The sequence below is a fragment of the Xenia sp. Carnegie-2017 genome, unplaced genomic scaffold (assembly GCF_021976095.1).
Source record: "Xenia sp. Carnegie-2017 unplaced genomic scaffold, XeniaSp_v1 HiC_scaffold_24, whole genome shotgun sequence".
NCBI classification, from domain to species: domain Eukaryota; kingdom Metazoa; phylum Cnidaria; class Anthozoa; order Malacalcyonacea; family Xeniidae; genus Xenia; species Xenia sp. Carnegie-2017.
The window spans coordinates 4,216,313-4,240,901 of NW_025813487.1; the positions used below are offsets into that span (position 1 = coordinate 4,216,313).

At 36.7% G+C, this 24,589-nt stretch overlaps 4 protein-coding genes across 4 annotated transcripts; 2 read left to right on the top strand and 2 right to left on the bottom strand.

Moving 5' to 3' along the window:
* Positions 1 to 138: 138 nt before the first annotated feature.
* On the top strand, positions 139 to 4,467 carry LOC124450892 (nucleoside diphosphate kinase 6-like). The gene is made up of 7 exons (XM_047001549.1): positions 139 to 671; positions 789 to 891; positions 1,013 to 1,052; positions 1,676 to 1,759; positions 2,312 to 2,388; positions 3,093 to 3,353; positions 3,665 to 4,467. Exons 1-6 carry the CDS (start codon positions 594 to 596, stop codon positions 3,236 to 3,238), a joined length of 528 nt encoding a protein of 175 aa, XP_046857505.1. The 5' UTR covers positions 139 to 593; the 3' UTR covers positions 3,239 to 3,353; positions 3,665 to 4,467.
* Positions 4,468 to 5,862: 1,395 nt separating this feature from the next.
* Positions 5,863 to 14,720, bottom strand: LOC124451236 (tetraspanin-9-like). Its single transcript, XM_047001859.1, has 10 exons — positions 14,436 to 14,720; positions 13,776 to 13,856; positions 13,059 to 13,107; positions 9,957 to 10,009; positions 9,306 to 9,380; positions 8,909 to 8,977; positions 8,284 to 8,379; positions 7,842 to 7,925; positions 6,528 to 6,665; positions 5,863 to 6,145 (listed from the first exon to the last, which is right to left on the bottom strand). Exons 1-10 carry the CDS (start codon positions 14,529 to 14,531, stop codon positions 6,029 to 6,031), a joined length of 858 nt encoding a protein of 285 aa, XP_046857815.1. The 5' UTR covers positions 14,532 to 14,720; the 3' UTR covers positions 5,863 to 6,028.
* A 3,431-nt stretch (positions 14,721 to 18,151) lies between these two features.
* LOC124450944 lies at positions 18,152 to 19,289 on the top strand. The gene is made up of 2 exons (XM_047001591.1): positions 18,152 to 18,770; positions 18,912 to 19,289. The coding sequence occupies exons 1-2, from the start codon at positions 18,386 to 18,388 to the stop codon at positions 19,115 to 19,117; spliced, it is 591 nt and encodes a 196-aa protein (XP_046857547.1). The 5' UTR covers positions 18,152 to 18,385; the 3' UTR covers positions 19,118 to 19,289.
* Positions 19,290 to 21,071: 1,782 nt separating this feature from the next.
* LOC124450803 (ankyrin repeat domain-containing protein 16-like) lies at positions 21,072 to 24,331 on the bottom strand. Its single transcript, XM_047001453.1, has 8 exons — positions 23,966 to 24,331; positions 23,494 to 23,616; positions 23,040 to 23,137; positions 22,570 to 22,612; positions 22,387 to 22,489; positions 21,818 to 21,985; positions 21,425 to 21,503; positions 21,072 to 21,329 (listed from the first exon to the last, which is right to left on the bottom strand). Exons 1-8 carry the CDS (start codon positions 24,313 to 24,315, stop codon positions 21,169 to 21,171), a joined length of 1,125 nt encoding a protein of 374 aa, XP_046857409.1. The 5' UTR covers positions 24,316 to 24,331; the 3' UTR covers positions 21,072 to 21,168.
* Between the last annotated feature and the right edge of the window lie 258 nt (positions 24,332 to 24,589).

Below are 24,589 nucleotides of genomic sequence, written 5' to 3' on the forward strand. Positions count from 1 at the left end.
GATTTCCATAAAAGAGCAATCATCGCCGTTTTGAGACTTGGTAGCAACTAGCAAGATAGAGGCATGCAATTCCACTCCTTGGTCATCCGCCATTTTGAAAAGTCGCGAGTGTCGGTTTCTAGATTTCATTTTCACATATGACGTGATTTGTCGTACGAATCCCCGATTGGCGCAGTTTAACTGGGACATCGCAATCAAATAGAAACCATTCCTATTTTCCCGATATTTACGAATCTGACGCAGATTATATCGGGGATCTCGTATTTGCCATGTTCATCAATTCATTACTAGGATGGTCGCATATGATGCTACAATACGGTTTTCGCGACTCTTACGACTAGTGTGAACCAGGCTTTACTATAAATCTACGGTAATTACTATATATCTACGGTAATTACCATTCAGGTCCGTGGCTGTAAAATATAATTAATGTGAGGAGATTTCCCCAAATTCCATCATTTTTCCCATCCAGGTAATTTATACAGGTCAGTAGTGGAAACACCAATGTAAATAAATGGCGAGTTTTTTGAATATTAGTTCGTAGAAGAAGAGGTTTAAATATTTATCGAAGTTGTTCAAGCATCACATTGGCGATGTTAGGTGTAAGATACTTGCAGTTGACGTTAGCAATTTTAAAACCAGACTTAATCTCGCATCCTGTTCATCTAAAGGTTCGTGAAAACTTCACATAATTTCCCTGTCCCGACTTGTCCATGTAAGGACCATATCCCTTTATGAGATTTTTGTTTTGTGTTTGTTGTGTTGTAGTTGTATGCTGTTCTTTTCAGCTTGTTATGGAAAAAATACTGAAAGAAAATTTCTTCATTGTGCATTGGAAACTAGTGCAATGGAGTAGAGAAGATGCCGAAAGATTCTATCAAGAACACAGAGGTCGAATAAAGAATTTATATTTATATATAAAATATAAATAGTTCACTGTTCATTTTAAAATTTGTCACTCGTGTCAATTTTAATTCGAATAATTTGTAAAAGCCTTTCTTTTTCTTTTTAGACAAGTTTTTCTTTCAACGTTTGACATCTTACATGAGCAGGTTAGCCCAAGGCCTAAATATGTTTATATTTGTGACAGTTAAACATTTGAGACATATAATGAGCAATTTTACGGACATGTTTGTAACATTCACATTGTAACTCTGTTGTTATTCTGGGCTCAAAGGATAGAAGAATAACTGTGTATAAAACATATATGCTCTAGTCATGAAAGTATGGTTTTGCACACCGGAGATCTCGTCATACTTTTCAGACTGGCATATGCTGTTATAATTTTTCACCATCATTGTCTGAAACACAAAGGCAAAGATCTATGTCATGAGTGTGATCTAAAAAAAATGGAGGTTTCTATGTAGTTTTAACTTCCACATGTATAAAACTCTGTGAACGTTGGTTATGGCAAAGTAATCAAAAACACATGAAATACAACATCCAATTATGCCATAATATGTACTAGAACAAAAAACTGCTCACTATTTTTTGATTTTGTCTGTGTGGGTGTCCCTGCTAGAAGAGCGGGGGGAGCTCCAATCAATAAGAGCAATCATCAGGGGGGGTAGCATGAAACTAGGACAAGGTTACCTATCATTTGTTCAGTTCCTTCTTTGTAGGAGATATATTTTTAAATGACGATAAATTTTCATTCTATTTTATATCCTCATAGTGATTTGATTATGCCAATGGTAATGGCTAGAGTTGATGCTATTCAACATTGGAGAAAATTAATGGGACCAACAAAAGCGACAATGTATGTATGAAACAACATTTAATTCCATTTTCACTCTCCTTCTTTGGCACACAATAGCAATACACTTTATTCATTTTATTAACAGTACAAAAACATAAAATTTGTTTAGTTTTGTTAATTACTTAAGAAATAAAAGATGTTTACTGTGTTTGCACAGGCTTATGCAAACCAAGAAGACCTTTGGGAGAACTCCAGAGCTGATCAGTGAAAGACCGAAGATCGAGGGTTGCACATGCTCGAGAGTTCTTACAAATGTCTCCAAAGTTTGCATAAGCCTGTGCAAACATGAAAAACATCTTTTATTTCTTTTATAAAATAACAATAATGCGAAACAGATGAATTTATAGGAAATGTTTGAATTTTTCCTTTTGAATGTATTTATGATCGATTTGCAAATTCTCTTTGACTGGTTGATTGTTTTCATTGATTTGATTTTTGATTGGTTGAGCTCAGATGTGTTTTGCACAGGCTAATGAAAACATGGCTCTAGACCAATCACTGCACATGTTTCATTGTGTTTATTTATAAAGATGCTCGAATTGTTGTCTGTAGGGCAAAGTTCTCTCATCCTGACAGCATTCGTGGATTATACGGTATCACAGATACAAGAAATGCCACTCATGGTGCAGGTAGCTACTATTTTTATATTGAATAATGCTTGTTTGTAGATGTAGATTGTCTAGCTTAGTGGAGACCTAGGAGAAAGACTGTTGGTGTTGATGTTGACTGACATTTTGACATCCTTAGCAGTAATCATCTTCAAAGTCAGTCAACTCAGGACTCCACTCAGTGGGGTGTTCAAGCTTCAAAAGAACAACAATTGGACAGCATTTAAGGGGCCCGTGGTTACAACCATAAAAAACTTGCTATACTTAGTGTGCAACTCTTCATCGGAAATTGTTTTAATGAACTGTTGTGTACTTAATATTTTTTATAACTTTTATTCATTGTGTAAGATGCAATTGCCATGGGAAGATTGATAATTTGGAAGGGGGGCTGGGGGAGAGTTATATTCGTACATGCATGAAATGTAGTGTCAAATTTCTTTAAAATTCATTGTTTTCAATGGGTTATAACATGCATATGTATGAATATGAACTCCCTAATTATTAATCAGCCTACTCCCTTGTTAAGGGCCAGCACCCTCCTGACTCCACTAAACAGGATAATGTGATCTACAGTGATGTAACAATACTCCTGAGTTCAAAAGAATTCACTTTATCAATGAAAGATCTTTTTAATAGTTTTTACTTTGAAGTACATAAAGTTGTTTTATCTGCTCCAACTTGTGTTGTGATCTTTAACCAAAGTCTATTCATCCCTTGTGTTTTAGATTCTGTGGAAACTGCTAAGAGGGAGATCGAGTTTTTCTTTCCGGAGTTCAAATATGATGAATGGTTGGAGAAAAATGAGGAAAAAATTCAAAATGGACAAATTATTTATGATGAAGTATCGAAAACACACAAAGTTCTCGAGTGACTTGATGTTCAATGTAAAAGATTATTTTGTGATGGTATTGATGATTTTATGGAGAAAAGTGGATATTTTAACAGCAAATGGATGACAGAAAAGCTCAAAGTAAACTCAGACTCAGGTATGTAAGCGTGTTATTAATATAAGAAGATTGTCTTACGGGGATATATTTTACTATGGGTGAGGTCATCAGTGTGCCAAAACGCTTTCTTCAGCTGTTGCTTAAGATTGTGTTATGAGGGGGGTGTATATTTATTCTATGGGTGAGGTCATCAGTGTGCCAAAAGGCTTTCTTCAGCTGTTGCTTAAGATTGTCTTACCGGGGGGGGTATATATTTTTTTCTATTGTTGAGGTCATCAATTGCTGGAAGGCTTTCTTCAGCTGTTGTATATTATTATCAATTATGAGTACGTTATTGTACATGTTTGTAGATCTAAGTGGATATTCAAGGATAGTGCAGTCCTCCGAAGGATTCTTGCTGTTGGTGTTGATCTACATCATTAGCAATGGTCATTTTCAGAGTCAAATAATTAGTAAATGTCAGTTACATTGTATTTGTTGTCTGGTTCATACATCCCAAGTGTGAAGATGACTAATGCTATGAATGTGAGTCCATCAACGCTACGTAAAACCGCCAGTCCTTCCCAGGACTTTACTAACCTGCGCGATCTACATTTACAAACATGACTAATGCTATGAATGTGAGTCCATCAACGCTACGTAAAACCGCCAGTCCTTCCCAGGACTTTACTAAACTGCGCAATCTACATCTACAAACATGACTAATGCTATGAATGTGAGTCCATCAATACTACGTAAAATCGCCAGTCCTTCCCAGGACTTTACTAACCTGCGCGATCTACATCTACAAACGTGTAATGATACTCTGACTTCAAACCATTTACTGTAGTAGCTACATTATCTTTCAAAGAATTCATTTCTATTTCTCCTGAAACAATACAAGTGATTTCGACCACGCTTAATTGGGAGACAATGGAGGACAGTGGAGGGTTGCTAATTACGTACGAAGCATGAAGACTAAGACAAAGTTTGTGTCTTTAAGTGTATACATATTCCTCCCAATAAGTTCACTGTAGGATGAAATAAGTTCACTGTAGGATGAAATAAGTTCACTGTAGGATGAAATAAGTTCACTGTAGGATGAAATAAGTTCACTGTAGGATGAAATAAGTTCACTGTAGGATGAAATAAGTTCACTGTAGGATAAAATATGTTTACTGTAGGATGAAATAAGTTTACTGTAGGATGAAATAAGTTCACTGTAGGATGAAATAAGTTCATTGTAGGATGAACTCTTGTCGTCTTTAACGTTTCTCGCGCTCATATGCCTTTGCCTTTCCTGGCTGATGTATTCAACCTATAAAGTAAATGGTTTGAATCCGGGAGTATCGTTACATGTTTGTAAATGTAGATCGTCCAGGTTGTATAGTCCTGAGAAGAACTGCTTTTGTTGTTGTTGACTGACTCTGAAGATGACTACCGCTAAGGTTGTCGAAACGTCAGTCAACAACAACAAAAACAGTCCATCTCAGGACTATACCAACCTGGACGATCTACACCTACAAACATGTATGCAACCTATTGTGGAAACAATACGGAAGAAATTTAAAGTTCAAACGAAATTTTGTAAAGTATTAATAAAGTCTTGGGAAGTGAGAAAACCGACTACGTCATGAGTCTGGGGAAGTGGGAAAACCGACTACGTCATGAGTCTTGGGAAGTGGGAAAACCGACTACGTCATGAGTCTTGGGAAGTGGGAAAACCGACTACGTCATGAGTCTTGGGAAGTGGGAAAACCGACTACGTCATGAGTCTTGGGAAGTGGGAAAACCGACTACGTCATGAGTCTTGGGAAGTGGGAAAACCGACCACGTCATGAGTCTTGGGAAGTGGGAAAACTGACACGTCATGAGTCTTGGGAAGCAAGAAAACCGATTACGTCATGATTTCTGATCATCGAGCATTTGAACAGTATATTGCTAGTCATTTTTGTCAATATTCAATCGCTTGTACGGTTTTCAACAGCATGAATGGTCTAAAGTTGTCACATTCAGATAGTGCGCCATAGCAAAAACTAAAAACTAACTACGTCTAGATACCACAGGCTTCTCGAAAGCCTATAGGGTAATCCGTTACTGAACGGGGACAACGCAACGCCTTCATTATGTCGAGGATACTGAGCTCCACAAACAAAACTTCTTTCCTTCCTTCCTTGTAATTGTAATGCAAGAATACATGTAATGAAAACACCAAATATGTTGAACTTTCTAAAGATTCTTAGGTTTCATGATAAATGTCGAATGTCGAGCACCCGACGTGTGACATAAAATACTTGAGGGGGTGGGGGTGGGGCAAACAAATCAAATAGTTGACTTGAGGTGTAGCAAAAAATACTTTAGGGGGGAGGGGCAAATAAGTCCAATAATTTAAGGACAATGCATGTTTGCCATGATGTGTAAAAATGCTCTTTGTTTTCGTTTGCAAATTAATTAAAATCTTGTTAAGAAAGTTATGTTATTGGGGGGGAGTGGGACGAGGCAACTCTTCCCTCTTCCTCTCCTCGTCTTCCTATTGTCCGTAACTTAAAACTTCATACGTACAAACTCGTAGAGGTTTTATAACGTTTGATGCTTTGATTCAATAATGGTCTTCAATGTACAGGCTCTTATTTCACATACAACTATCATTTTTTGTTGTTGATATATTTTCAAGTTTAGTCTTTCTAACAATAACATTAAGTTTGAAAAAAGAAGTCCGTGTTTTCGCGCGGTCTTTAGTAGGACGACGATGTATGAAGAGAAGAATGTTTTGCCCAGGCATGTCGCTGCAGTGAACGAACTTTTCTTGCTGTTTCGGTTTTACGTCTTTGCGAAATATCGCTGTCTTCTTCCTTCGGGGAAAGATCAAAAGAAACCACGTTTATTTTGAATGACAAATTCGTTTATCTTTAACGGCTTTCTTCGTCACTTAGAATACTACATATGATTAAATTTCAACTTTGTCTCCAATGTTCTACCAACTAAACTACAAGATGAACTGTAAACTATGATGATATTTTTAAAACACAGTTCTAGTTTCTTTCATATTTTAATATCATAGATAATAACATCACGTTGTTGTGATGTACTCGGGTATAGTAACAAGATAATCATTGTCTTTATTGCTCTACCAACTAAACTACAAGATCAACTGTGAATTATGATATTTCAGTGAAATTCACCCTCACAAGTACAAAGTTCTACCTATATGTACCCATTATGTACATTATGTACCTCGACTGGGGTCATTTCACAACCGTCTGGTAAATCATTATTGTTCTCTTCCTGCGGTCCGACTCTGTTTCTTTTCCTTTCGCTTTGTGTGGATCCGAATTTCCTGATGAAGTAACATGACCCAGCCATAAGCGTGATCTGAAATGTTTAATGAGGATAATTTTTTTCTCTACTTTCTTTTAAACTGTTTAACTTTCTGACAACCTCAATAAACTCTTCATTCTGACAACTTCAATCAACTCCTGCTATTGACGCCCTCGATAGTCTCTTCATTTAGACAACTTGTATAAAGTCTTCATGCTGACAACGTCAATCAACTCCTGCTATTGACAATCTCAATTTACTAATCCTTCTGACAACGTCAATAAACTCTTCATTTTGACAACATCAATCAACTCTTCATGCTGACAACCTCAATCAACTCTTGCTATTGACAACATCAATCAACTTCTGCTATTGACAACATCAATCAACTCGTGCTATTGACAACATCAATCAACTCGTGCTATTGACAACCTCAATCAACTCGTGCTATTGACAACCTCAATCAACTCCTGCTATTGACAACCTCAATCAACACGTGCTATTGACAACATCAATCAACTCCTGCCATTGACAACATCAATCAACTCGTGCTATTGACAACATCAATCAACTCGTGCTATTGACAACATCAATCAACTCCTGCCATTGACAACCTCAATCAACACGTGCTATTGACAACATCAATCAACTCCTGCCATTGACAACATCAATCAACTCGTGCTATTGACAACCTCAATCAACTCCTGCTATTGACAACCTCAATCAACTCCTGCTATTGACAACCTCAATCAACTCCTGCTATTGACAACCTCAATCAACTCCTGCTATTGACAACCTCAATCAACTCCTGCTATTGACAACCTCAATCAACTCTTGCTATTGACAACCTCAATCAACTCCTGCCATTGACAACATCAATCAACTCGTGCTATTGACAACCTCAATCAACTCCTGCTATTGACAACCTCAATCAACTCCTGCTATTGACAACCTCAATCAACTCCTGCTATTGACAACCTCAATCAACTCTTGCTATTGACAACCTCAATCAACTCCTGCCATTGACAACATCAATCAACTCCTGCTATTAACAACCTCAATCAACTATTTCTTCTGACAGCATCAATAAACTCTTCCATTTTGACAACATCAATCAACTCTTTGTGCTGAAAATCTCAATCTATTATTGCATTTGACAAACTCAATAAACTCTTCATTATGACAATCTCCAGTGACTTTCACTCGCTCTATTCATCGTCCAAAACTTACCAATGATCCCATGACAGCACCTGCAGCCGAGGCAATAATAATCTGATTATCTTCAAACCACTGGACAAGCTTAGTTAGACAGTCCTGTCGTTCAGAGTATTACATTACAATTGTAAACCAGCTTGGCTACTCAACTGAAAAGCTATCTTATAAGAATGGTATACATGTTAGGACGTAAAATGGCGTTTTGCATTGTGGGCAGGGAGATAAAGGACCGGGGCATTATGGGCAGGGAGATAAGGAATCAATCAGATCTGTAAGAAATTTCAGTTTTCTTTTACTATAAAAGTCTGTGGTAAAAATCTTCCGAACAAGTATTCTTATGTTGACGTGTTATCAACTTGCAAATGTTTACGTTATTTAAAGTCAGCTTTATTGCCTCTATAGCTACGTTGTTTAGCTTGTAATGAATTTGAAGTTGTGCTAGCTTATTTCAACAAACCAGTTTTCTCTCGTAGTTGGTAATGTTGACGAAGCAAGATGGATCGGTGTTTGAAGGTCTTTCAGAGACGTACTCACCAACATCACAACAGTCAAACTACAGCAAGGACATTAACACATCATAGTTAGTGTATCTTGTAGAGACGTATTCATTAACATCACAAACGGTACATTAACAGATCATAGTGGAGCTTGAGGAGGGTTGAGTTTATGTATGTTCTTTTTTATCTTTAATGAAAGATCGCTGCTGTGGCTGGCTAACAAAGTATGTTTTCAGGTTATTTTATATTTTACTTTCTGTTCGCACCGTCGAAGATAAATATAAGGGTTGTTTGTGGATCAGTGATTTCCATTTTTCTATAAAGTTGGGCTCCACTATTTGGATTATAAATAATATTCTTTGGATTTTGGATTTTACTCGTGGTCTACCCTTTGCACGTAATCCTAATCTCTCGCCATGGATTCTGGATTCTTTTTCTGGATTTCAGATTTCAAATTCATGAAAAGGGATTATTTCGACGATGAACAAACTCATTTACTAACCTTAATTTCTAAATTTACTCATCGTCACTTAGTACTGTGGGATTTATTTATTTTATGCTGCCATATTGCTTTTTTCAACGCACCTTCGTTTGTAGGAAAATTCTTGTGTCGTCGTTAGTTCTGTTCCATTGGTTTACAACTATCTCATCCATCTATAAATTCGCAAAAATTGCCATATTTTTATATCACTGCTTGTAGTCTTGTATTCGCACATATCCCCTAATGTCCCTTATTGATGGTACAATTTCTGTTATATTACCACCTGTATGCCCATATGTCCCCTAATGTTCCTCAATGATGTTTTTATCATTACCTCTGTTGTTATATTACCACCTGTATGCCCATATGTCCCCTAATGTTCCTCGATGATGTTTTTATTATTATCTCTGTGCGTATGCATCTTTCCCCTAATGTCTCTCTCTTAACCCTGTTTCCCCTATCACAACGGACAATTGAAAACATTACTTTATGTCGGCTTACCCTCGATCTTTTTACGACTCCCAAGATGAGCAAGCCGAAGAGCGTGCAAAATACAACACATACAATGAAGAAATACTAGAAAACGAAAATACTCACAGTTGAAGGATTCATGTTACATGATTTTATTCATTTGTGGAGCTGATTCAAATATGATGGACGAAACATTCGCTTTTAAAAATGTCAGTCAAATCAATTCGTGAAAGACACTGAATCGCAACAATGTCTTTTTTTGTTTATTGTGTTCACTTTAGCAAACCGAGGAGACGTTTTGGAGAACTCGAGAGCTGATCAGTGCAACTCTGTTCAAAAACGTCTCCGTGGCTCGCTTTAGCCAGTGCAAACATGAAAAACATCTTTTATTTCTTTTATAAAATAACATTACTGCTAATAACAGATGTTAATTTCAAACAAATGTTTTAATATTTTATCTCTGACACATGTTCATGATTGATTGGCAAATTCTCTTTGATTCATTTAACAGATTGAGCTCAGATCGGTTTTCACAGGCTAATGCAATGCAAACACGGCTATTGACCAATCAGCGCGCGCGTTTTATTGTTATTTTGCAGTGAATATAGTCATTTGAAAGACTCAACTACTACTTTTTTCGGACTGAATATGAATATATTTCTTATATTAACATGTACTTACAACTTTCAACAGTGCTCGGTTGCCCAACAAAAACCCGAATGTTCCTAGAATTCCTACAAGTATAAAGGAAAATATATATCAAACTCTATTCAAGTTGAATTTGTCCGTAGAGCAGGGTTGCTATCTTTCTTTGATCATTATAAGTTAACATGGCTGACAGTTGACAAAGCGAACTGCACTAACTTCTAATTTAGTAAATGGTTTGAACCCGAGTATCGTTACATGTTTGTAAATGTAGATCGTCCAGGTTGGTATAGTCCTGAGAAGGACTGTTTTTGTTGTTGTTGACTGACGTTTCGACAACATTAGCGGTAGTCATCTTCAGAGTCTTTTGACAACAAAAACAGTCCTTCTCAGGACTATACCAACCTGGACGATCTACATTTACAAACATCTAATTTCCTATACACCTTATTCGCGATGCAAGAAAACAAATATTCAAATCGTACCAAGAAACCATTGATCATAAGAGGAACTGCTAGCGTTTTTGTCAATGATTTCAGGCCTGCGGTATTTAATGCCAGAGGTTGCAGTCACCCAACATGCCGATCCGAATGACGCAACCCAATAAAGTTATTGTATACAATGCTTGATAATTCCCAATAGTTATGAAGTTTGTTGCTTTTTCAATACAAAATGAACTCGACCCAAACCCCTAACACATTGAACTAAATTACGTGGAATGCTACCTCAAGCGAATAATTGAAGCCATATCTTACCCCAGGCACGCGAGATTTTACCCCAGACACGCGTGTTTAGTGTTTCGAGATTCTCTCGCGGAGGAATAATTGATTGACTACACACACGTGTCTGGGGTAATTACACACGCGTATTAGGATTTTGTATTACAGGTAGCGTTCCATGTATTTTAGTTAAATGCCCTAACCTCTCGGCTAGCCATTGACAATTCCAATGATTTCCAATGTAATAAACTTAATATATAAAACAAAATTTTTTATTACAGACATGTTTCGGCAAACTTATAACATCGTTAGCGTAAATGAATATGTTACAGAATGTGATGAAGTAAATGGTTTGAGCCCGGGAGTATCGTTACATGTTTGTAAATGTAGATCGTCCAGGTTGGTATAGTCCTGAGAAGGACTGTTTTTGTTCTTGTTGACTGACGTTTCGACAACCTGAGCGGTAGTCATCTTCAGAGTCAAATGGAATTTACAAACAGAATGTCATACTTAAATATATAAATAGAGATAAACGACTTACAGTTAATTGAGATGAGGATAGTAAAAATCCTTCGAAACATGTCAGTAATAAAAAAGTTTGCTTTATATATTCTGTTTATTATTTCAATTGTGCTTCACGTAAATATGGAAATTTCTTGATGACAACAAAACTTATTGGTTACAACGTTCGGATCTATTGAGCTATCTATGACAGCCAATTGAAACTTCAACGGATAATGCCAGCGTTTCATTATTCGAATATATCAAATCCTTTTAAAGGTGAACCTAGAATGGTGATTTTCGTTTGACTGACAAACTTATATTTGTGCTAAACTACGAATTCCCATATTTTATGTTACAGCAGTTAACGGAGATATTGTGCTAAACGTGATCCATCTTTCAAACAAAGCGGTCAAAAAGTACTTCTAGACTGCTACAAAGTATTTGAAATTCGCCTAATTTACCTGCGGTCCAGTGTGATGTAGGCGATGAAGATTGTCTATTGCAAATGATACAATGGGTCCAAAACTATTCTACAACATTGGGACTGCGGATAGAATTCCTACCAAACTCTATTCAACCGTATTGCTATCTTTCTTTGATCATTCATGGCTGATTGACAAAGCGAACTGCACGTAAAAACCGATCCCTGTACTGAACAGCGGTAGGAGACATGGACTATATGCGAGCGATGCAAGAAAACAAATATTCAAATCGTACCAAGAAACCATTGATCATAAGAGGAACTGCTAGCGTTTTGTCAATGATTTCAGGCCTGCGGTATTTAATGCCAGAGGTTGCAGTCACCCAACATGCCGATCCGAATGACGCAACCCAATAAAGTTATTGTATACAATGCTTGATAATTCCCAATAGTTATGAAGTTTGTTGCTTTTTCAATACAAAATGAACTCGACCCAAACCCCTAACACATTGAACTAAATTACGTGGAATGCTACCTCAAGCGAATAATTGAAGCCATATCTTACCCCAGGCACGCGAGATTTTACCCCAGACACGCGTGTTTAGTGTTTCGAGATTCTCTCGCGGAGGAATAATTGATTGACTACACACACGTGTCTGGGGTAATTACACACGCGTATTAGGATTTTGTATTACAGGTAGCGTTCCATGTATTTTAGTTAAATGCCCTAACCTCTCGGCTAGCCATTGACAATTCCAATGATTTCCAATGTAATAAACTTAATATATAAAACAAAATTTTTTATTACAGACATGTTTCGGCAAACTTATAACATCGTTAGCGTAAATGAATATGTTACAGAATGTGATGAAGTAAATGGTTTGAGCCCGGGAGTATCGTTACATGTTTGTAAATGTAGATCGTCCAGGTTGGTATAGTCCTGAGAAGGACTGTTTTTGTTCTTGTTGACTGACGTTTCGACAACCTGAGCGGTAGTCATCTTCAGAGTCAAATGGAATTTACAAACAGAATGTCATACTTAAATATATAAATAGAGATAAACGACTTACAGTTAATTGAGATGAGGATAGTAAAAATCCTTCGAAACATGTCAGTAATAAAAAAGTTTGCTTTATATATTCTGTTTATTATTTCAATTGTGCTTCACGTAAATATGGAAATTTCTTGATGACAACAAAACTTATTGGTTACAACGTTCGGATCTATTGAGCTATCTATGACAGCCAATTGAAACTTCAACGGATAATGCCAGCGTTTCATTATTCGAATATATCAAATCCTTTTAAAGGTGAACCTAGAATGGTGATTTTCGTTTGACTGACAAACTTATATTTGTGCTAAACTACGAATTCCCATATTTTATGTTACAGCAGTTAACGGAGATATTGTGCTAAACGTGATCCATCTTTCAAACAAAGCGGTCAAAAAGTACTTCTAGACTGCTACAAAGTATTTGAAATTCGCCTAATTTACCTGCGGTGAAAAGGATTGTAGCCAGTGTGATGTAGGCGATGAAGATTGTCTATTGCAAATGATAATGTAAGAATTAGCAATGCTTAAACTTCATTTTAGGTGATTAAGGGTTTCGTATTACAGTTGATAATGTCAAAAATTAGCTGTGCTAAGATTTAAGGTTTCTAACGCCTGTGTTCTAAAAGTTTGCTCATATTCACTGAGTGGGTTTTTCCATCGATGGCAAAATTTTTGTAAAATATTTCAAATCATGCGATCAGTGTTTATAAAAATACGGTCTGGGAATAGTTAGCTATGTAGCGATTTTGTAGCCGTCTTTTGAGTTTGAGCGAGCTTTTACTGGCGCGAGGGTTTGTTGAGAAACGAGAAGGTTCTCCAACTAAAGCTGGAAATGTTTTTGTGGCAATTTTTGTACAACGTTTCTGCGCATTTTATAAAAATTCATGTGTTTGAAAGCTGTACACAGAACTGGCCTTTTAAAAGAGCTTTTATGTACAATCGCTCAACATAAAATGTGAATTCAGACAATGGTAGGAATGGCGATGCACAGAGATAAAGCCAAGCAAAAACAATATTCTTAAAAAAGTATCTGTCTTTACAGGTTATCAAACAAAACTTATCAACGAACATTGTTTTCTTAAAAACCTTATATCTCTTCAGCTTGACAGTTCTTTTCATATCATGGACGATGTATTGATTTACTAACGAAAATCCCACCTGATTTTCCATGAAATGTTTGTACTCGTTCTCGGAAACAACGATCCATATGGCGACACCAATCAGCGCTCCTCCTCCAAGCTAAATATATACATTTTAAAGTCCGTTTCAACGTGCGTTTTGAGGCTGGATCCTCTTAAGCTTTTAGCCACAACAAACATATCATATAACAAAAACAACAAGTTTTAAGCTCGGCATCTGTAGTCGAACTACTGTAGTTTGCGTGACTTAAACAAATTAGTATACAACGTTTGAATTCCTTTGTGAAAAACTGTCATGATTATTTTACAAGTTCCATATTGCCTTTTAACTTAAAATACGAAAAGCTCTGAAGTGTCTATAAGTGTACCTTGTTGGACTTATCTTAAATTTCTTTTCTTATGTTGCAGTTTTATGAGCAACGACTCATGGTAATTATTGATTTGAAATGTAAATTATCGCAATAGCTTTACACATTTTCACTCATGGAACACGATTGCAGTCTGCTTATTTTATATTTTTTTCAACTATCAAAGAAACCCCGTCGTTACGCAATTTGTAAAATCTTTACTCTTCCAGTTTACGCGTATTCAAAAACATGCTCAAACAACCATACATTCATAAACAGACCTTACTTTTCACGGCCGAATAATATATGAATCTTACTGTTTATTCACCTACCCAGGTCAGAAGATTAATAATGAAATATAGGAATCGACTACATCGTGATCCAAATGATTTGCCATTTCGGCTGACAGACGCGTTCTCTGAATTCATGGCTGAGCGGAACTCTGATATAATTCCTCAAATCTTTGTTCCTCGACTCGTGAGAATGCAGAGTATTATGAAATGTTGAACTTTCGATTTCGGCGTGAAATGAAATTTCAGCTATTTGTACAAATTAAAGCAATGTTGACTCAGACGACGTTGTACACATATCAAGTTTAGAAATTTGATATATTGATGGTTTTTAACAGCAAATTAGCCAAAGCGCGTCATCTTACACATTAGGTTTATGCCTGTTTAGTCTAACGATTCCAGTTTCTTCATTTGAATAGTTATGAATGACTATTGAAATTTTGGTCGTTAAACTTTAAAAACAAAATCAACAACAATTTTGAATGCGTACCAAGCGACAATCTCATAAAGTGTAAAATAAAACATAATCCTTTGTAATACTTCTTGTTGACTCAAAATTAAGTTGTATGCAAGATATATTATGAAATAAAACCGAAATAATTCAGTTTCATATCTTGATTATAACTTCAATTTGAGTATACAAGACATATTTCTTAGGGTTATTCTTCATTACTACACCTATACTCTAATGCTCATAATAACAATTCTTTATGACAGCATTGACAGTTACACCTAAAACGTGGAACAGCATTGACAGTTAAACCTAAAACGTGGGACAGCATTGACAGTTACACCTAAAACGTGGGACAGCATTGACAGTTAAACCTAAAACGTGTGACAGCATTGACAGTTACACCTAAAACGTGTGACAGCATTGACAGTTACACCTAAAACGTGGGACAGCATTGACAGTTAAACCTAAAACCTGGGACAGCATTGACAGTTACACCTAAAACGTGGGACAGCATTGACAGTTACACCTAAAACGTGGGACAGCATTGACAGTTACACCTAAAACGTGTGACAGCATTGACAGTTACACCTAAAACGTGGGACAGCATTGACAGTTACACCTAAAACGTGGGACAGCATTGACAGTTACACCTAAAACGTGTGACAGCATTGACAGTTACACCTAAAACGTGTGACAGCATTGACAGTTACACCTAAAACGTGTGACAGCATTGACAGTTACACATAAAACGATGTGACAGCATTGACAGTTACACCTAAAACGTGGGACAGCATTGACAGTTACACCTAAAACGTGTGACAGCATTGACAGTTATATCTAAAACGTGTGACAGCATTGACAGTTACACCTAAAACGTGGGACAGCATTGACAGTTACACCTAAAACGTGTGACAGCATTGACAGTTACACCTAAAACGTGGGACAGCATTGACAGTTACACCTAAAACGTGTGACGGCATTGACAGTTATATCTAAAACGTGTGACAGCATTGACAGTTACACCTAAAACGTGTGACAGCATTGACAGTTACACCTAAAACATGTGACAGCATTGACAGTTATATCTAAAACGTGTGACAGCATTGACAGTTACACCTAAAACGTGTGACAGCATTGACAGTTACACCTAAAACGTGTGACAGCATTGACAGTTATATCTAAAACGTGTGACAGCATTGACAGTTACACCTAAAACATGTGACAGAATTGACAGTTATATCTAAAACGTGTGACAGCATTGACAGTTACACCTAAAACATGTGACAGCATTGACAGTTACACCTAAAACGTGGGACAGCATTGACAGTTAAACCTAAAACGTGGGACAGCATTGACAGTTACACCTAAAACGTGTGACAGCATTGACAGTTATATCTAAAACGTGTGACAGCATTGACAGTTACACCTAAAACATGTGACAGCATTGACAGTTACACCTAAAACGTGGGACAGCATTGACAGTTATATCTAAAACGTGTGACAGCATTGACAGTTACACCTAAAACATGTGACAGCATTGACAGTTACACCTAAAACGTGGGACAGCATTGACAGTTATATCTAAAACGTGGGACAGCATTGACAGTTACACCTGAAACATGTGACAGCATTGACAGTTATATCTAAAACGTGTGACAGCATTGACAGTTACACCTAAAACGTGTGACAGCATTGACAGTTACACCTAAAACGATGTGACAGCATTGACAGTTATATCTAAAACGTGTGACAGCATTGACAGTTACACCTAAAACGTGTGACAGCATTGACAGTTACACCTAAAACGTGTGACAGCATTGACAGTTACACCTAAAACGTGTGACAGCATTGACAGTTATATCTAAAACGTGTGACAGCATTGACAGTTACACCTAAAACATGTGACAGCATTGACAGTTATATCTAAAACGTGTGACAGCATTGACAGTTACACCTAAAACGTGTGACAGCATTGACAGTTACACCTAAAACGTGTGACAGCATTGACAGTTATATCTAAAACGTGTGACAGCATTGACAGTTATATCTAAAACGTGTGACAGCATTGACAGTTACACCTGAAACGTGTGACAGCATTGACAGTTACACCTAAAACATGTGACAGCATTGACAGTTATATCTAAAACGTGTGACAGCATTGACAGTTACACCTAAAACGTGTGACAGCATTAACAGTTACACCTAAAACGTGGGACAGCATTGACAGTTACACCTAAAACGTGTGACAGCATTGACAGTTACACCTAAAACGTGGGACAGCATTGACAGTTACACCTAAAACGTGGGACAGCATTGACAGTTACACCTAAAACGTGGGACTGCATTTTGAGTTATAAATTGACTTTAGGTACAGAATAGATAGATATCTTAGCAGAAGATCCACTCGTGTCGGAACCTTTGATGTTAGTGTCTCCCACTTTTCTGAAGCAAATTCTAGAGCAGACAGGCCTTCCAGCAAGATACTTCCGCCAAGATGGCAATAGAAAATATAGATGTCTTTACAAATAAATCGTTTTTCACTAAAAAAGCTTGGAACCTTATCGTCTTCGTAAGATGATAACATTTTGTAAAAATTTCGGCAAACTTTTTTTTTAAACATGAATTATTAGTAAAATAGCATTCTCGCGTGCAATACTATTCCATATTGATTTTGTGAAAGTATCTTGCTGGGAAGTCACGCATGCGTAGTGAAAAAATGCGCCACGATTTTAGCCGAGTGGGCCTTCTGTTAGATGTCTATTCTGTGCTTTAGGTATCTTATAAATAAGAGAAAACAGGAAGTAATGGAGCATATATGAAAAACAACAACTCATCATTCATTATGTGGAATTATACCGTCAATAGTTAGTTTTGTTGTATTTTATCGAAATTTGTTTATTTTTTGTTTGTAAAACAGGAAAATCGACATTAAAATCACCTACGATAATATAAACGGACTACAATCACCTATGATTACATTGACGGAAACAGACGTGTTCAACTAAATACGTCACAAGTGTCAATATGGCGTCGAAAAAAGTTCGCAAATAGGACCCAACTTCAGAGGCAAAAATGAACGGATAAATATAAATATACCTTTTTAAGTCCGTCGACGTGTCACAATCCTTCAAATAGTCCAAACTTTCAATTTAGCTAATAAAAAAGGAGGGCTAAACATCGTCGCATAAACACTTTAACACTTTTGCGTTAATTAATATTCGCGGTATTTAACTGGCATGTTTATACATATTATTTATGCCTGATTTTGAAGTAATTAACAACCTGCAACAACATGATAAGTTCTGCACATGATAATTCGATGTTTGAACCGGGCCTTAGCCTTGGTTTGTATTACATAATCAGACATAGAAATGTCGAAGATTACCTACGACGAAGCTCTTGAACTGCTGGAAGTGCGTTGGAAAGTTTTGAATGTCGAGCAGCGACTGAAGTCCGACAGAAAGAACTTGGTGGATATGAATATGTACCTTTCCAAAGTATTTCAGTTCTCAGTATTTCACGTGAGGAGAGAAATGTAATGTCGACCAGTCAACAAATGAAAGAAATGTGCTTTTATGGAGAAGGGGGTCTTTGTTATGTGATAGCCTACTTTTGTTGGATGTTGTTCGGTGCACTAGGCTTCTCTGTACGCCTGATCAGTTCAACTGTGACATCGACAAAATCGTATATGGACAATCATGCTATTGTGTTAATTCATGGCTTAGTATATGAAACTGATATTCACTTAGTTGATTGTGGCTCGGGATATCCAACGTTTCGTGCAGTATCATTGAATTTCTCCAACGAATCCCCCGTATTTAAGGACGGATTTCTCGAGTACAAATTCATTCGCCATGATGGTAAAATTCTGCGCATGCACGGAAAGGGTGATCGCTTAATACGAAACGATCCACCAATAGAAGGTCTTGATTTCATAATTGGCCATTGGCGTCGGTTTTATTTCTTTGACCTCAGTAGAAAGCATGAAATTGCACTTGAACCTGTTCAAGTTGCCTGTAGAATAGTTGCTTGTGATTTAACTCCCTTCACTTCCAATCCATTAGCAATTTGGTTTCCAAGAAAACGCGCTGTCATGATCATTAAAAACAAGTTGATGTTGGAGAACGAAAAAGGCCAACTAGTCACCACCATTTTGGCGAATGATGAAGAAGTCATAAAGGCATATAATAAATACTTTTCAATTTTTAAGGAAGAAAAAATAAAGCGCGCATTGGAAGAATGGCATGAAGTATCAGGAAACTCCAGATGAGTTATATACAATAACCACTCTGGATCTGGGTACAATTATATAGTATTACAACAGGGTAGGGATGCAAATGTTTTTAAGGACTTATGACAAAATAAGTAATTGGTGTTGAATTAAACTATTATCACGTAAATTAGAAGTGAGTAACACTATATTGTACTGCAGTAGAGCGAAATGAAATGTTTGTGGTTGCTCTTGTTGAAAAGGATGACTTTTAAGGGGTTGTAAAATTACATTCGTGAATTATATGGAGCACATACATAACACGAAGTCTTTAAAGCAATGAAAATCATTCTTTGATGGCTTGATGAAAGTATGAAACACGACAATTGCCTTCATAAAATATTGCCACATGTAAGAATGAGTTGATTGCCTTGAATCAGAGGCGGACACGGCTATTCTAAACACCTGCAGCAAAATTTCTTCACGTGAAAACTTTTCTTCTCAGTTCAGAATTTAATTTCACTTTCAATGATCTGCAAGCAGTAACGTTTGTCTCAGAAATTTTCCCAGAAATTTGCATGCCTCAACAATTTACAAAATAAAACAAATTGCGAAGAGGGACATATCGTTTTCTTGATATTCAAGATATTACAAGAGTTTGAAACAAAAGATGGTGCAATATTTCGTCTTTATTCCAAAGACATCATTAGACTTATAGTTTACAATGCAGGCTGCGAAACGTTTATATATTTACAAGCGGAAATGACAGTTATGTAATTAGAGAACTATAAGACTAAGCAATCAGGCAGTATACTTATTGAAATAGAGATAATTTCTTACACGCTTTGAGACCACTATTAAGTTGTGGCATATTGCCTTTTATCAAAAGTGCTTCTAAGGTGAGAAGTTGATTAGGATTATTATTTTTACAGCGATATAAGATTTTGGTGTTACTTGCAATCAAATTACATGGATTAAGTGGCACGCGTGTGAGATCGGGGTCGGAATCAGCGTCAGCAATTTACAATTTACCAAACACTAGCCTACTTCAACATATTATTGTAAACCAAGTGTTTTTTCTAAAACTTAAGTGGCTTTTTGTAAAGCAGAGTTTTTTAGGATTGTAATCTAAGCAAGAAGACTGACAGAGCAACTGACAAACAGTATTCAAATTTCATCGACAGTCGCACTAATAAAAAAAGGAAGTGAAATATAAAATTTAAGTTGAGATTCTAACAAGAGATTTCTTACAGTAGCATTAATAATGAATGTTTTAGGACAAAAACACTTACGATTGCTCCCATTGTTTTTTTTTAAATAAACAAAACGCCAGCTCTGGCGTAAACCCCTTGTGCAAAGTTGTGTGTGAAATTCCACGACAGTACATTCACCTCACTATCAATTTTGTTGCAAATTGCTATTCTACTTTAAGGATACAGAAAATAGTGAAGGCACACCTGCAAGTCATACTGATAAGTGGAAAATAGTGAAGGCACACCTACAAGTCACACTGATAAGTGGAAAATAGTGAAGACACACCTACAACTCACACTGATAAATGGAAAATAGTGAAGGCACACCTACAAGTCACACTGATAAGTGGAAAATAGTGAAGGCACACCTACAAGTCACACTGATAAGTGGAAAATAGTGAAGGCACACCTACAACTCACACTGATAAGTGGAAAATAGTGAAGACACACCTACAAGTCACACTGATAAATGGAAAATAGTGAAGGCACACCTACAAGTCACACTGATAAGTGGAAAATAGTGAAGGCACACCTACAACTCACACTGATAAATGGAAAATAGTGAAGGCACACCTGCAAGTCACACTGATAAGTGTACCTTTGGTATAGGTAAAAGCATGGTTTCGAGTGCAATTTGGGAAAAACATGCACAAGTGAGTTTTTCAAAGACTATCAAAATTGCACGAGTCCAAAGGACGAGTCATCCTAAACCAATCAGAATTAAGAAGTAGTGATTTTGAAGTAGTTAACACGCTGCAATATACTTGTGTTTACTTGTATTTTATACTTTGACAATTTAAGATTTATTTCGCCATAAAACTTTACACGGACATTCATTTCCACAGTTATTTCAATTGCTCATTTTTGCAATTCGTGAAAAATCTGTTTGACTTCTCGTTTTAAAGCAAGTTCAGATGCCGTTGCTTTTTTGATATCTATTAATGTCACATTACATCCGGGAAAGTTGACGAGCCTGTACACGACAGATGGATGGCCAGCGGCTGATGCCAAGTGTAACGCTAGTAAATTAGAGCCATAGTTAGAACATTGTAATCCTACATATTATACGGAACAAAGGAATGGCCTTGAGATGAACATTATTTATAGTCTTTACCAGTCCTTCCGTTCTTGTCTTGACGGTTGACGTCACTCCCAGTTTTCAAAAGGAAATTTACGGCTTCGTCATTGCCTTCCTAGATGTTTGAATTAAATATCTTGTTACTAAACCTGAGTACATCACAACAACGTGATGTTATTATCGATGATATTAAGATATGAAAGAAACTAGAACTGTGCTTTGAAATATCATCATAGTTCACAATTGATCTTGTAGTTTAGTTGGTAGAATATTGAAGACAATGATTATCTTGTTACTATACCTGAGTACATCACAACAACGTGATGTTATTATCTACGATATTAAGATATGAACGAGACAAGAATTGTGTTTTGAAATATCATCAATTTTTTAACCAAAATGTTGGCCTGGTATCTCATCTATCATTACCTTCGCTGCAATGTGTAAAGCAGTCATTCCAGAATAATCGACACTGCTTGTAACATCAACTTTCATCTCCTCCACAAGGTATTTCAGGGGTAATAAGGAATCCGATAGGACAGCCATATGTGCACACTGTCGTCCCAATTTATCCCTTGCAACTGGACTGGCTTGTTGCTGTTGGAAAGAGTAAAAAGATCTTTGTATTTAAGATCGCATATTCAGTCGAACCAGCTTTAATTAATTCTCTCTTCATCAATTAATAGTCCAGTCACGAACTACAACGTGATTGTTTATAAATTAAAAGACGCAGGCTGCATACTCCACAATTTATTTAAAACCTTAAATCTTGTTTCGTCCGGAATCTGACTACTTGCACTTTATTTGCCCTGAATATTTTTAATTACATTGTGGTTCACGACAAGACTCAAAACCATATATTTTGGCCAGTCTGTAACTTTGGCCCAGCCATTATTTCTACATTGTGTGATCACCAAACGTGATGGCTACGTCACCATATATATCCTACCCTTGCTTGGGAAATGTTTAATTTGTTTTTATAACAATGGTCAACGAACCTTCGTGATTAAAAGTTTCACAACTTCGATACAGTTTCCTTTACAACTTTCCATTAATGGCGTGCACCCACATGAATCGGCGCGATCTGATGGGAAGTTTGCTCTACAAGAATTATAGAAACGATGAAATTCGAAGGATGATTGTAAACATATGTTTTTATTGTTCAGTGTTTTTTTTCGTACCGCTCTAGCAGACATTGAACTGTTTCATAGTGTCCATATAAAGCTGCAATCAACAAAACATGTTAGCAGAAAAAAATGGTCCTAAGAAAACATAGAAGTGTTCTTAAATCATTGTCCTGTAAAAGCCTTTTTATGTTGTTGCGATGTCTATGGTTGTGTGTCAAAAGAGACATGAATGTATCACTGTGACAGTATAGGGAATAAACAGTAGGTCCACTTTGAGTGCAACAGGCTGCTGTATGTTTAATATGATTATTGTCTGCCGTAAGCCATTTCATCATTCTTATTGGTCAGAAATTGCAATTGACTTGCTGCCAATATGGTAATCACATGCGTAATGATATATATGGGCACGAAAAAATTCAATGGAGTGGCTCTACTGTATGTTCTCTATACTGTGACACTGGTATACATTACAGTGGAATAGAATGGTCCTTAGGATGACGGGGGGGGGCGTTCGAGAGACATACCTGCCGTGTGGAGAGGTGTTCGACCATTATTACTAACGCTGTTCCAAATATCAGGGAACTCATCCAGAAAATATTGAATTATGTTCACGTGTCCTTCTCTTGAGGAGAAAAAAAAGGCGATTTTAAAAAAAACTTTTTAAAGTTCTAACACATCATCTTCTTCGATCAAGATGTGTCATAATGCTTTAGCTTTATTTGTACATTTGCTCTTTAGAAAAAGGAAGGGGAAGGCGATAGACGGAGATGTAGTGTGGGCAAGAGAAAAATGGAAGAATGGTTGCACGTTAAATCAAAAGAACGTTTGAACGTTTAAATACTAAAGGCTGACAACCGTCAAAATGGCAAGGCAATCGATTCGGTAGATTTTAATGACATCACAATCCACAGCTTTCAAATTTTGGTAAAATTTCATGGTGAAAGTTTGAAGGACATTACAATCTGGTCACGTTTATACCTGGCTGCGATATGAAAGGAATTCCAACCGTCTTTATTTCTTAAATACGGATTTGCCCCGGCTTTCAACAGTTCTTTGATTATTTCGATGCAGTCTTTGGTACAAGCAAGCATCAGAGGAGTCCTGGGGTCGAACAATTTGAATTTAACAGAAATGATTAGCGACGATAGAGGATGAAGGTTAGTCAAAATAGCATGAAACGGATCATTTTTTGCAAGAAAAAATTTCTCAAAAGCAAGTGGATCGTTATAAATTCAACCTTTTGAAGTTCACTACAACTTGCATTTCAATCAAGGTGTTCTTAATTAATATGTAAACTGCTATAACGTATTTTAAGTAACGTTGGATCGGCACTATGAACACCTAATGTCGTGGAAAATTACTCGCGCAACATGAAATACGCTTTGTATTAAAAAAAACTAGCTTCTAAATGCAATCTTTGAGAGTGCCATATTCATTAAAGTCTATTTACCAATCGGCTCTTTTCAGGCTATCAATTTCAACTTTTCTACTGATTAAATATATCACGCAAGCGGTATGTCCGGCGAGAACGGCTTCGTGCAAAGCTCTCTTGCCATCGTTATTCCATTGTTCTAAACACTGAGCACATTCTTCCACCAAATACCGTAACATATGGACATGTCCGTATCTTGCACATAACAGTAAACATGTGTCTCCCGATCTTGTATGTCTCCAGCGAAGTAACTCGTGGCCAGACGCTTCTACAGTGGAGACAAACTCTTTGTAGTTACCTGATTTTGTGCATCGTAAAATAATGTGCTCTAGATCGGTGTTTTTTCTTTCATTTTTATTCCGATTCATTCTTTCGCTCCTCTCATCGCCGCCATTTTGTTTACGAATTTTGTTTTATGCAATACGTCATGTTATACAAATGATGAGCATCTTTGAAGAAATTGGTGATCGATAAACTAGTTTAAAGTAAATGGTTTGAACTCGGGAGTATCGTTACATGTTTGTAGATGTAGATCGTCCAGGTTGGTATAGTCCTGAGAAGGACTGTTTTTGTTGTTGTCAACTGATGTTTCGACAACCTTAGCGGTGGTCGTCTTCAGAGTCAAAAAATAAAAAAAAAATC

Bases quoted from the DNA above. Each gene is read 5' to 3' on its own strand.
- LOC124451236 (XM_047001859.1), bottom strand. From the start codon at position 14,531: ATGAATTCAGAGAACGCGTCTGTCAGCCGAAATGGCAAATCATTTGGA. The intron at 13,108-13,775 runs GTGGGATTTTCG...CATTTGCAATAG, and splicing joins AACATTTCATGGAAAATCAG to ACAATCTTCATCGCCTACAT. The intron at 10,010-13,058 runs GTAAATTAGGCG...TTATACTTGTAG, and splicing joins TACAATCCTTTTCACCGCAG to GAATTCTAGGAACATTCGGG.
- LOC124450944 (XM_047001591.1), top strand. From the start codon at position 18,386: ATGTCGACCAGTCAACAAATGAAAGAAATGTGCTTTTATGGAGAAGGG. The intron at 18,771-18,911 runs GTCTTGATTTCA...CCAATCCATTAG, and splicing joins AAACGATCCACCAATAGAAG to CAATTTGGTTTCCAAGAAAA.
- LOC124450803 (XM_047001453.1), bottom strand. From the start codon at position 24,315: ATGAATCGGAATAAAAATGAAAGAAAAAACACCGATCTAGAGCACATT. The intron at 23,138-23,493 runs GTATAAACGTGA...TTTCTCCTCAAG, and splicing joins TCCTTTCATATCGCAGCCAG to AGAAGGACACGTGAACATAA. The intron at 22,490-22,569 runs GTACGAAAAAAA...TAATTCTTGTAG, and splicing joins GTTCAATGTCTGCTAGAGCG to AGCAAACTTCCCATCAGATC.
- LOC124450892 (XM_047001549.1), top strand. From the start codon at position 594: ATGTTAGGTGTAAGATACTTGCAGTTGACGTTAGCAATTTTAAAACCA. The intron at 672-788 runs GTTCGTGAAAAC...TGTTCTTTTCAG, and splicing joins CGCATCCTGTTCATCTAAAG to CTTGTTATGGAAAAAATACT. The intron at 1,053-1,675 runs GTTAGCCCAAGG...ATATCCTCATAG, and splicing joins TTGACATCTTACATGAGCAG to TGATTTGATTATGCCAATGG.